The sequence below is a fragment of the Aplidium turbinatum genome, chromosome 1 (assembly GCF_918807975.1).
Source record: "Aplidium turbinatum chromosome 1, kaAplTurb1.1, whole genome shotgun sequence".
In the NCBI taxonomy this organism is placed as follows: Eukaryota; Metazoa; Chordata; class Ascidiacea; order Aplousobranchia; family Polyclinidae; genus Aplidium; species Aplidium turbinatum.
In genome coordinates, this window is record NC_137472.1 from 61872322 (window position 1) to 61886134 (window position 13813).

Consider the following 13813-nt stretch of genomic DNA (forward strand, 5'->3'; position numbering starts at 1 on the left):
GCCTACCACACTCGTGTACAGTTTCGAAGCCACCTGGGATTTTGGTTAATGGGCATGTTAGGACCAAGTGGTCAGTGTCCTGTTTCTCTGCTTCACAATGTGGGCATTCAAATATGTCAAATAATATTGATTTGATCTATTACCAGTATTTCATACTTTCATGGTTTGTAAGAACCTGTAGCCTATAGCGTACATGATTAGGCCTACTAATGTAATGAATCCAATGTAGGCTAATGTATCATTTATTAATCATTCTTCATTATTAATCATTTATGAAGCATTTATTCACTATGTGAACACTGAGCAGTGCTAAAAAACTCCACTTTAAAGGGAAAATTTCTTCATTCCCGGTTGGTAGTTACTAGCAATAGTCAACATGGGTGGTAGGCATTTGAAAGGATGGATGGTCATTTTATTTTTGTTTGAATGCGAAACGCCGAAACACTCATAAAACAAAAACTGACAGTGTGAAAGGAACAACTAAACCTTTTATGACAAATGCACTTACTTTTGACAGCTAAAAATATCAGTGATGAGATCTCTTGCATTACCGTATGTCTCTTGCATTACCGTACCGTATGTCACAAATGATCTGCAAGAAGCATCAATGACAAAGTGTCTAAGACCTTACAACACACCATCTCTGAAAACACGATAGGAATATTTCTGTTTCAACATTTATAATTAAGCATACATATCGTTGCTAAGCTATCGGTTAAAAAACATGTTTAAACAAGCAATAGCTTGCATTAGTAAATGACCACAAACAAGGTAATGTGTGTTCTGCATACTGCAAGGTAATGTTGTTTTTGCCAAAATTTCGTCAACCCATTGAGTGTGCACAAGAATAACCAGTACCCAGGCCCGGATTTAGGGGGGGGCAGAGGGGGCAGTTGCCCCGGGCCCCCCGACTTTTGAAGGGCCCCCCTATGTGGAAAAAATGTGATTTTGTGTTATGTTTTTCCTTTTGGCCTTTAAAGTTTCTGCAAAATGCTGTGCAGTACTGGACTGATGCTACTGTAAACGTAGAGATGGTTTTTCGCGCCGTGGGCGCGAAAAATTTTTTTGCAAGGGGGCCCCCCGATCTAAAAGTGCCCCGGGCCCCCCATCAGCTAAATCCGGCCCTGCCAGTACCGGTAGGCCTATAGCCTACTTACATCACAGGCTAACTTCCATAAAAGGAAAAATGAATTAACTCATCTACATTATGTCATGTATCAAATTGCATTAATTCAATGTTTATCAGGTCTACTGCCACAACACATGCCTGAGAATGAAGAAGAAAGTGAAACAACGTAGGACTATGCAGAAAACATATGCTGCCAAGCACAAACACTTAGGATTTTCAGCACACCAATAAAGCCATTTTTCCTAGATTAATGTTTTTCAAAAGCACTATAATGAAACTAAGCTGCAAATTGTAAAAAAATTTGCAACTTCCAGAAAAATATGAAAAAAAAACAAAAAAACGAGTGTTTTTTTTTGGCCCAAGTTTTTTTTTGCATTTACATCTCTAGTCATAAGGCGTGGTGTGAACAATTATGGTTCAGCAAGCACATCTCCACTTCGTCAAGTATTTGTATCTCCGTCTGAGAACCAGTTGGGCCATATGGCCTCTCTAGACTTGCCTCATCAAGGCGTGACCTGCTCAGCACTGGTGTTGGACATTATGGTGATGACATGTTACGTTCGGGCTTGGCAGGGAGTGCTGCCTGTGAGTGTGGTGAAATGCAGACGGCAGCCCACATAGTTAAGGATTGCCCGCTGTACAAACCTCATGGTATGGAAGGCCTAGTCCCCGTTGACGATGCTACCAGGCAGTGGCTAACTGACGGGTGCCGGTGCCCTGGTATAAGAAGATCATAATCTAATCATGGCTTATCCAATTGCTTTAAATATCTCAATGCGTCCCAACAGTAACAAATGCTATTTAGGCCCAGCCTGCTTCGGGCATTTGAAGATTAATATAATAAGCTGCATTATTTTAATCGCATTAGACAAACTTGTCCATATCACAAACAAATTAAAAAGGCATAAGAGTGATGAAAACATAGTTTTGCTCATTTTCGTTATTTTACGAGTACAATGAGCTTCTATCTCACTATAATCTGCCTATATCACGTGAGTTATTGGGTGAATGAAAACTATTTGGAGATTTTACAAACATTTTCATTCATGTTAAACCGTTTGAAGAAATACTGCACTGCACCGACTTCCACGGAAACGTTTTATTGCCCACTGATAGAATTTTGGCAATAAAAATATTGCAACTGTTATTGTGACGTCATTTACAATGGTGTCAGCCAGTGGGAGTATAAAGAATAAACAACCATCAGTGCTAGTAGGAACAAATGTTGGTCGAACAAAGGAATCCTTGTATGTTAATAAAAATTAAAAAGTATCTACACTTGAGCAAACCATCTAATCTTGGCGTTTTCCAAATGCCTTGTAGCTGCAGTAAGACAAGGCAATGTTTCTTTTAATCAATTTTCACTATGTCAGTGATAAAGCAAAACTTTAGTCGGCACTTTGTCTCTTTCAAAAGTTCATGCTTGAGTTTTCCAATATAGTTTTACGATTTATCGTTTCTCGCTTTCATCTATTGTCTCGCGCGCGAGAAAACAATCACCAAGTATCCGTGCATCGGTGAGACCCAGTTCAGTGTGTTTGTTTTATACAAACATTACGCTATGAAATCTGACTTGCCACAAAACTATGCAAAACAAAAGATAAACGAGTAAAATATAGCATCAGAACTTAGATGTTACGAAATTTATCTAGCTATAAAGCCTACCAACTCGTTGAAGAATTATCATTCGAAAAGAATCAGTCGGCCTCGAAAGATGTCCGGATATTGTCAGTGCTGTTCGGGTTTTATGAAGCGCAAGTTTTTCTATATAAGCTTGCGTCACCGTGCGGAACTTTCAACTATCCTACTGAATTTCTCTTGTCCAATTAGGCTACAACAAATCTATCTGCCATAACATGGCAGTGGTCTAGAAAGATGTTTTGATTTAGTTTGGTTTTGAATATCCTCGGTCTGACGAAGCCTTGATAGATTATTCCTGGTAGTTTCGCATACTTGTAGAGGCTCTTGACGCAGGGCCGGTTACCGAGATTGACAGAGTGAACTTTTCCGATTGTTAAAGTCTTGTTGCCTGGGAATTATTCCATCCATTATATGCTGCTGACGAGAAAGCAGCCCCGTGCGTTCACCCCGAGAGTCGAACCAGCGCCGCTTGATCTTGAGCCGGGCGCGTAACTACTGAGCTAGCGGGGCGAACAAAGAACTTGAATCCACTAAACGGAAACGTTAAACCACGTGGAAGTTGAATCAGAGCCAACTACTGCGCAGCCACGGTAGCAACAAATTCTTCAGATGCAAATTATTTTTGATTTGTTAAGCTAGTAGCCTACTATGGCACGTATGCATCAATTAGGTTACACCAGTAGCGTAGCGTCTAAGGGGCACGGAGGGCACGTGCCCCCCAGTCATTTTGGCGTTACAGTGTTTTTTATTATTTGAAAAATAAATCTTTTTTGTAAGGTTAGTTTAAATTTTTTTTGAACTATACAGTATCAGGTGTGTGGGCTGATATGGTCTATTTTTCACTAGTGGCTAATCATATGGGATAATCTAATGTTTAGTAACGTGGCCTGTGTTGGGTTCACTCGCTTTAATTTAGAGAAAAACTTGGCGTTACTATAAGATTTGATTTGAGTGAGTTAGCTATTGCCAGTAGCGCACGCAGCGGGGCCCATTAGGCCATGACCCCCCACTGCCTTTCAAAAATGTTGATTTGTTAAGCGTTGCTGTGATTGTGTAGTGCAAATATGTTATTGTTCAATAGTGGTCTTGGGCAGCAGAGCCGTATTAACCGCCCCTCGCACCCTCGAGGGAGAGCACGGCTGTTTAGGGGCCACTCATTTCAATTTGTTTAATGTTTCTTTCGGCTATTTGAAATGTTCGGTGCTTTCAATATAGACCCTAACCCTAGACAGACTGCTAGCTCGTTAGTTCATTAATTCAACGCAGCATAATTGACTAAATTACTTGTCATGAAATACTTATCACTGGCTCTAGCTCTCTGCTTCTTCATCGGAGTCAACGGGCAATGCACGAACCTTCCAGATGGTTGGAACGAAATATCAGTCCCCGACCGAACAACCCTCGCAAGAAACATAGCGCTTGTGAAGGTGCAAATTATTCAGTGTTTTCATCATTTAATGACCAGACCAACGACTAACATCCTAAATATTTAAATAATTCTCATAATATAGACCATCTTGAGTCTGATGCAAATAAAAAAATAAATAAACAGTTTCAAAGTAAAACTATGATTATATATTGTAAATAATAATATAGTTTGAATTAATTAATTTTGATTCTATTTGAATAAGACCTTCTGATGATCCGTTAGGTGAAACAATTTGTAAAGGCTTCAGATAGTAATAATTATATTTGATTTAATTTGCTCTGCTTTGCCTTTTTGCTTAGCATTGAGCACTTTTTGTAGTATTAATAGTTTTCATTGTTTTAATTTGAATTATATTATCATTAGGCCTACCTTTAATATAAATTAGGCACTATTTTTTATTTACTAACTATTTTGCCAGTAGTTTACAAACTAACTTTGGACATAAATGACGAACACATGAAACCAATCCTTGATTAGTTTCGCTACCACGTTTGCGTATTTGCAATATAGATTGTAGAAGTGGCTGCAGCAGATGAGGTTTGTTCTCCAATCAAAAGGCAATATTTAGATCAGCTGATTACAGTCATGTTGAAATAAAAATTTTCTGATAGTAAGTAATTAAGTAAACCTTTCGCCATCGACAGCGTAGCCTATCGGTTTGAGGGTTAACGAAGTAGGCCTAGTCATTTGAATGACGTGTGTTCGATTTCCACCTTTGCCATTAATCTTTTTTTTTTTCTTTAATTACCAAATATAGTTCAAAGCAAGAATCGACTCTCTCACTGAAGGGCCACATTGACTGTAGTTAGCTGGTTCATAAGAAGAAAACAAATCAATAGTTTTTTTTTTTTTTTTTTTCTTTAATTACCAAATATAGTTCAAAGCAAGAATCGACTCTCTCACTGAAGGGCCACATTGACTGTAGTTAGCTGGTTCATAAGAAGAAAACAAATCAATAGTTTTTTTTCTAAGTCTGAACCTTAATATCATTTGAAAGAACGGGTTTTCATCCATTAGGGCTCATTAGAACAACTAGATCGAAAGGAACAAAAAATTGTATTTTAGATTTGATAAAAGTCAAGGATTGTTCATGACCTCGATTATTTTTCTTTCTTTCTTTTGATTTATAGGGAAAATGTCCTATGATAATCCAGACAGCAAAATCCGTCATTTTTACATTGATTCAACGTCTGCATACGTTAAATCAGTGTAAAAATGACAGGTTTTTGCTGCCTGGGAAAGTGTCTACCGGTTAAAACACCCCATCTGCTGCAGCGACCTACAGTTCTGCATATTACAAATACACTTCCGGTTCAGTAAATAACTGTTGTCTACAAATTCGTGTTAAAAGTTCTTGCTTTTTCTTACTTGCATTTTAATCCTCTGCAGATTCTTTCAATACAAAACCGGAAAATTGAATCTTATGGTGAAACTTATGACGTCACGGTTGATCGCATTTGCTCCATCAAAGCTGACAGGGGAACAATCTTTCCCCTGGTCTTCACAATCACCCAAATGGGGGATCGCGATAACAACTGTCCCAATCGACGCGTCATAGAAGGGAAAGATTACATCATATTTTTAAAAAAGTAATATCAAAAGTACTGATACATCAATTGAAATCATCATGATCTACATAGCTCTAAGTCATGTCATCGCTTGGGAGCGTAGTTCGTCGATTGTTTTCCCATGTGGCAAGAAACAAATGCACGATGGTTGCAAAGGCATCTGATCCACGCCCATAGGAAGCAAATACTGTCTCTTGATAAGACACTTAATGGTCAATGACATACCTAAAAGTAAACACGACAATCGGCTTCTTTATCTTTCAGTCAATTTAGCCAAATTCTTTGACCACCGGCTACCTGAGCACAACAACAAAAGTTGCTTGAAATTGTAGTAGGCCTACGCATCAACTAGAGTACGAGCGTATTGTCTTTCATTGTAAACCTGCGAGTTTTCATTTCAAATTATTGTAAACCTGCAATGTGTAGTGGTATCCATCTTGAACTCTGAGCAATGCGCAAAAAATATCTTTCCAACTTGTGTGGTTTCTTACGGAAAATCCTAAAAATGTTGATATTAAAGTGCATTGTCATTGTTTACATTACGGTAACATTACCTCAATATGATCATGTTGAAATTAAATGCGTCAACGTCTTGGCATAAACATGGATAGAAACAAGAACTTCCACTTGAGAGTCAGCCGGACCCTCTAACCAATTGACCTTCTTTCAAGCGCTTTATTTTTCATAGTAGATGATGTAGTTAAACTGTTCAGTTATCTTTACACATATGCCTCGCAATGATGTACAAAGCTTCATTTTTGTAGCAATAAAGATAACTTGGCAACCTTGTTTGGTTTAGAGGCGATGACGCTGCTACGTTCGTTCCAGACGAAATCAACCAACAACAATGCTTGTGGGAAACCACCGATGAAAACTTCAAGGTTAGTTCTCTAGCTCTTTGTCGACTTGCATTGAAACAAAACTCTTAAATATATTCTTGCAACTACAAGAATGGAGCCTGTTGAAACGCTTTTCAGTTCCAACCCGGTCCGTCAGTTGGTTAGGTGTTTGATCTTATAGAAACTACGAGATTAAGCGGCACTGGCTCGACTCTCGGGATGTGCATTTGAGCAACGTATAACAAGGATTGCTCACCATTCAGTGCCATCAGCCCTACTTGTGGTTGGTAAAATTCAAACAACTATCGGAACTTTACTCTGACAATTTCGGTAACCGGGCCTGCGTCAAAAGCCTCTACAAGTCTACAAATATCAAAACTACCAGGAATAATTTCTGAGGACAAAGATTTTTACAGTCGATCAATTTTTCACAGTCGTTGAATAAAAAATTCTCATTTAATATATCTCCTAGTAGTCACACCTCCTAATAACATATCCACCGAACAAACCTTTTTTAATCAATTTAATATTTTAGCTGTTTCCTGGACAACTCAACCACTGTTTCCTTGGCTCCGGGTGCTCGTCGAGAGCTGACAAGGACTGGGTTGCCATGATGCCTGCAGCGCGGGCTCCAGCTGCAGAGATCATTGTCAAAGTTCGGGTCATCGACATCCATTACATCACAAACGACCCAGCGGTAAGTGGTACTGTATGTGGAAAGGGTCTGTGGTCTGTGTAGCGCGATGGCTTCTTGTGACGAATTCCTCACGCAATAGACAATCTAGGCCATGTGTCGTAAAATATTCATAATTAAATTTAATATTTCATCTCGCAAGTCATTCATTCAAATAAAATTTTACAAGCCATTGTTGCGTGCTTTGATGCATTGTTTAATGGCGCCTGGTGCAAGATGATGGCATAAAGCACAATTTCATGCTGACGACAAAATAGTAAACAAAGAGTTCCAGAACTTTTTCCCGAAAATTTGTTAAGTTTTAAATTTTATGCTGTATTTCCAACCATCAAAACAAAAAAAGAACAATATCGCAGCAAAGTAGGGGCCTGGAAAAAAGTAGAAGCGACAAAACGACAAACAGCGATCGCCAACATCATGAAACGTTTGGAAAGTGAAGAAACTACACAAGAAATTTCAAAAACTGGCATTTGGGAAAAATATTCTAAAAACATAAAAACAGTTTCTGTGTAGACGATTTCTGTGTTCGTCAAAGGGCAACCATTCCTGCAACCAAACCTATCATCTTGTTATTGATACAGACAGACCATTAGCTTTTCTCAGCGCTGGAACAAACTCAACTCATTTATTAAGATAATTAAACAAAATCTTTTATCACATGTAGTGGCATTATTATATTCCCTTGGACACCCATCTGTTGAGTTTACCCCCTGATCTTGGCCTGGACGGGCGGCTTGTCACGATAGGGCGGCTTGTTCGAAGTGACGTAGCTACTTTTATCTTTTTTGTGGAACTTTGTAGAAGTTCAAATTATTGTTCTTTTTTATTTGAAAACAAATAATCAAGTCAATCGGAATAATGTCACTTATTTAGCAATTTTCGTTCATTTAAGCTTAGGCTATATAGAATATTAAGTCTATGATATTAAGTCTATAAGTCTATTAAGCCTATATGAAATAACAATAAACAATAAAAATCGCTAACATTATGCTGTAAGAATTAGCATTGATGAAACTACAAGTCACTTCAGCTCAAGAATTGACAAAGCAACGCATGTTCACAAAAGAAGATTGTCCTTTCCGTTTCAAATAGAAAAATCATGTAGACTAATTATGTCAAGCGAATAGCAATGCAACATACTCCTCTGTGTTTCAGACATCTCCATACCACGCTGGCTGCGAGCTGCAATGCGTTATGAAGCAACCTTCAGACATCGCTCCATTGCCGAAGTACTTCAACACAACTGGTTTTGGTATTTCTAGCGGCCAGTGTTATGAAAGACTGGTCACGAAAGGCCACGATTTCATTATGTTCCTCACACGATACTATGCTCTCCCTCCGCTAATTGGCGCTACAGTTCCGCCAGACTTGATCGAAAACTATTTTCTGGGCCCCCAAGAAGTCAACCAGCAACCAGCTGTTTTCAACGTAACCACTGAAACCGTCGCTGGGTTTGAAGAATATCTCAAAGATTGTCCTGGCGCTGCTGTTCAGTTCAAGGCATCTGCCCTCGGTCATATTTCTTTAGTTGTTTTGGCGTTGTGGCTGATAACCGTTTGAAAGTCAGGTATCAATACTGCTTGTATCAAGTAACTCTATTAGGGTTAGGGTTAGGGTAATTTAATGTTAATCAATCTTTGTAGTGAAGTTGAAAAGTTGTGTCTAAATGTTTCTTTAGTAGGCTTTCAATTTCACTTCTTGTTTTGCTGTTTAGCGTTTTTTTTTTCGTTTTTTCTCTAGGTAGCCTACTCTTTCATCATTGTAACTGTGATCTGTTTAAATCATTCGTAATAGATTTTTTTTTACTGACCATGTCAGTGTAGTAGGTCAGTTTTAATAAACATGAACAATTAATTATTATCAGTGTTTTGGTGTTTGTATGACATTCCACTTGTGTTCAGAACAAGAAGGAATCGAAAAACAAACCAATGCTTCACAACAAAAGTGTATTCACAAAGTTTTATCGCTGTAAATTTTAACATTTTGAGAAAAATTTAACAGGAATAAATTAGGTCTAACAGAATTATGGTTACGTTATTATAGCATATACCCTTTATTATTCATTCTATTGGTATAGATAGAGTAGAGATAAAGTCAAATGGTTGGATAGCTTTCTTATTGTAAGCAAAGACAGGCTAATAACGAGTGAAAGAACACAGATAAATATAACAGCATGATTTACATGCAGCCCATATAATTCCAAAGAACCTTGCGTGCTGGACTGCTGATGGCGATTGATATTAATAGGCCTATGAGGCTATATAGCACAGAACTGAACTACCACAATACATTTTTGCCCGAGATCAGCCATTAATTGATAGGTGGCCAGTAGCGTTTTGTTTTGACTAGCCATTTCGTGCTCGTCGTGTTTGTGATGGCCGCACTGACTGCTAATAAGTTAGTTAAGCGACTGTCTTTACAAACGTAGAAACCGCAAGATCAAGCGGTGCTGGTTCGACTCTTGGGGTGTGCATTTGAGCAACGCATTTCAAGGTTTTTTCTTCATTCGGCGGCACCTAGAGGAGGGAATAATCCACTGGTAACACTTCAACAACAAGCAAAAGTATCACTTTATTAATCTTCTATGAGTGGTTCATAGCCTCTATAAGTAGCCTATAGGTTATGCGAAATTTCCAGGATAAAGCTTTCAAAGGAGCTTTTCCCAGTCCGAGTATAAAGATTCCCGCTACCAACCCATGATGAATTTTTTGGTGTACCGGTAGAAAGTTTTTATATCCGGTTTTCACCGGTTCTCGTAAATAGGTCTAAAATAAACCGGTTGTTGTTGTACAAAGAGGTTTTTATAGATTTCATAACTTTTCGACAATTTTATTTTATTTCGCAAAGCCCACGTCTTAAAATCATCAAAGATAAATTTAACCATTTGTTCGATCGAGACAATTTAATTTTTCAAAGCTACTTTGAGTAGGCTAAGGTAGGTTTTTAAACATTTGTTGGTGTTGTGATACGATTCAAAGAAATTGAAGATCTCACTTCTGGTTGCCTGCTGGCAAAAAGACTTCACATATGAAAGAGAAAAATAGGCTATCAGTGTAAAGTTTTAAAAATAACGTAAGAATCATCACAGTTTAAGAACCACTAGGCTATTAGTTTAAGAGACATTAAGTTAGGCTATAGGCCTATAGCCTACGGTACCGGTAGCAATGCCGGTCTTTGGGGTGTGCAAACCGTGCGATCGCACAGGGCCCGAAAATTAGGGGGCCGCAATTTACTCAGAAAATGCAGTAATTTTGTCATTTCCAATGGAAAATTTCAACAAGTGAATTCATCAAAGAAATTAGCACCAAGAAAACATAGAGACTCAACGGGTGCAACCTATTTCGTCTCCTGAACATTTCGTACCCTAAAAAGATCGAGAAAAAAAACAACATAGCCGAAGGCGGAGTGGCGCAAACATTTCAAAATTTTTCTCGATCTTTTCAGGGGACGAAATAGGTCGAAATTTGAATTTGTTACTCTGATTTCAGGGTACGAAATCGGGGTACGAATTTTTCAGGGGACGAATTAGGTTGCACCTCCCGAACCCTCCCGATCCCGAACCCTCCGCCGCTGGTTGTCGCCCTCAGCGATCACGCCGTCAGCCTTCGCCCACCAACCGTCAAACCACCCCCCTCCCTTTTCAAAATACCTAACTACGCTACTGAATTGAATCATTATCATTTGGGCCCACAAAGCATTTTCCGCATAGGGCCCAAAATACCCTAAGACCGGCACTGCCTGTAGTTTGAAAATGACCACAATTTAAGAATCACAATTTATTCATAAAAGGTATCAACATAGTTTAAGAATCCCATGAAGATTGTCATACAGGCTACCAGCAGGAGCATAGGCCTATAGTCAATGGGAAAAATGGCTCCTCCCTCCAAAATCTTTCTGTAGCGTAAGTTAGGCTATAGGTTAGGCCTATAGGCTACAACCGAGTAACAGAATTGTAGGCTAAAGTGACTGAAAAGCTGTGAGAAAGCTCATAAAAAGAAAGTATATTTCTTTGGTGAAATTATGTGGCATTTAGCCATGAAACACTACTAACAGCAGTCAGAGATGTGCTGTGATGTGCAATTTTGTTGTTTAACAATTTTGCCAATCGGTTGCCCACTGTGATGTCGAATGTCTCTGTCAATTTACAAAAAGAACATTACGACTGGAAATTATTCTGGATTGTTTTCCTCCTCCGCAATGTGAAACTTAAAATAACTTACATATTATAAACCCTTTCGGATTATTTTTATTCTAACTCAAGTTTTCAAATTTGTGTTTTTATCGTTTAGCCCAGTTGTTTTTAACCTTTTTGGTGGAACGGAATCCAATGAAACATCCCAACAGCTCGAGAAACCCCTGTTCAATAATTTAACTGCCTTATGCAAATACATCGTTTGATTAATAAAATTAAATTAAAATAGGCTACTCATGTTCAGATTTATTGATGTACAATAAAAATACAAACTGTAAAAAATTATATTTCTTCTTATAAAAAAATTCAATGAGAAACTTGAGCCTGGTGTTTTTTACACAAGTCTTAACAATATAATAATAATAAAATAGACTCTCGGATTTGAATGTAAACTTGCGGAACCGCTAGACTTACTTGCAGAACCTTAGGGTTCCGCGGAACCCTAGTTGAAAACCATTGGTTTAGCCTATCCTATCAGTAGGCCTATCACTTTATGTTCTGCATCCTTTCGTAAAAAACTGATTGTCTTACAATTCAGTTTAGTTTGTTTTTATTTCTGACCATCACAACGAAAAAAAATATATGCTAAACATAGCAGAGGTCTAGAAAAAGGTAGAAGCGACAAAACTCGAATATTATTAGTCTACGTGCTTTATAGGACCTACCAAAACAGGATAGTCAGGTTTAAATATTGTAGCCTACCTTTAGTAATATTTTAAAATTAAAAAAAAACGAAAAGAGATAAAAAAGAGCAATTGAATTTTATTAAATTTTTATGAGTAAAAAAATAATAATATAAACAAAATACAAAAAATAGACAGTTGCTATGTTGATCGGCCTAGGTGCATTATCAAAAGTGCTGATGATCTTGAGAGGAACATTCTAAGCTCATCATGAAGAGCAACGTAGGCAAAAAGCTTACTGTGGTATCATGCGCGATAACGTCCGCGTTTTGTCGTTTCTAATAAGCTTATTTTCTAGATCTTTGCAATGTTTGGCATGTATTATTTTTGTTGTCGTCGTCGTGTGAGCCTCTGGGGTCGAGGGTCTATCCTTTTACCACCCCAGGTTCACAGTGTTCCCGGACTACACTGCATGAAAGGCTACTATCGAGCAGCCAGTCTTTGGTTTCATCATCCATGACACGCAGACATTCCACTCCATTAGGTGGCTTGAAGATGGAGCAGTCATTGATGATGTGGTGGGATGGTCTGTTCCTCGGCACCACATTCACAGGAGAAAGAAAGAGGCCATTTCCCATTGGTGCATGGTTGAGCGGAAAAGCCCGATGCCCGTACAGAGACGGTTGAGGCGCACCCATGCCTGTCGTGGTAGTCAAAAGTGGGAAGAACTAACTGGAAAAGGTGATCTGGTACTATGACACTTCCTCAAATGGGCGATCTACCTAATACAGAAAGCATATCACTAAGAAAACAAATCAATAGCTTTTTTTCCTAAAGTCTGAACCTTAATTCATTTGTCCAGGCAAACACTCACAATAGTATTTCAATAAAATTTAAAATTTAATTTATGTCGTGGAACCGGTTTTCGTTCATTAGAACTCTTCAGCACAACTGGATCGAAACAAAATTACTTGAAACAAAAATTAGCCTACAAAATTAATAGATGTCACTGTCAGCATAACTGTACCAAAACGAACGAAAATTTACATACGGTATTAATTAGATAAAATGTTCATGTCTTCCATGTTCTTTTCTTTTCCTTTTCTTCATTTTTTAGCAAAAACGCAACTTTCGAATACTATAATTTGACCTAGCTTGATTAAGTAAAGAATAATTTGACCTAGCTTAATCAAGTTTGCCTTTACTTAATCAAGCGAAGGACAGAGATTTTCCGTTGTTTTGGACGTGTAGCTCACGATAAGCTCCCGATTATGGAGTGGAAAGCTGTCACAGTTTTGGTTTCGCTGAGTTTCAGTCGCCAGTTCTAGGGATAGGCTGAGAGAGTTTTCATGTCCTGCTCAAGGTGTCTTCTAGATTTTCCCACGACTTAGTAGAGTGGAGAATTGCCAGGTCGTCCGCAAAAGCGTATTTTGCGGTGACCGTAGTTGGCAGGTCGTGGGTGTAGACCTAGATGTTGAAAAGAAGTGGAGCCAGGACCGACCCTTGTCGGACGCCGTTTTTCAGGCGTCTCAGTCTGCTTTGCCGTAAGCTACCGGTGGTGAGGGTGAAGCTTCGATTCCTGACAAGATCCATAGTCATATGAACCATATGTCGGTCAGGAAGCAGGCGAAGCAGCTTGCAAGTAAGGCCACGATGCCATACGGCAGCTGTAAGATCTAGAAAGACAGCGCCGGCCTT

At 38.6% G+C, this 13813-nt stretch overlaps 1 protein-coding gene across 1 annotated transcript; it reads left to right on the plus strand.

Moving 5' to 3' along the window:
* The first annotated feature begins 3795 nt into the window (after window positions 1-3795).
* Window positions 3796-9323, plus strand: LOC145774864 (uncharacterized). The gene is made up of 5 exons (XM_082586199.1): window positions 3796-4197; window positions 5589-5788; window positions 6567-6648; window positions 7142-7303; window positions 8456-9323. The coding sequence occupies exons 1-5, from the start codon at window positions 4060-4062 to the stop codon at window positions 8858-8860; spliced, it is 987 nt and encodes a 328-aa protein (XP_082442325.1). The 5' UTR covers window positions 3796-4059; the 3' UTR covers window positions 8861-9323.
* Window positions 9324-13813: the final 4490 nt, after the last annotated feature.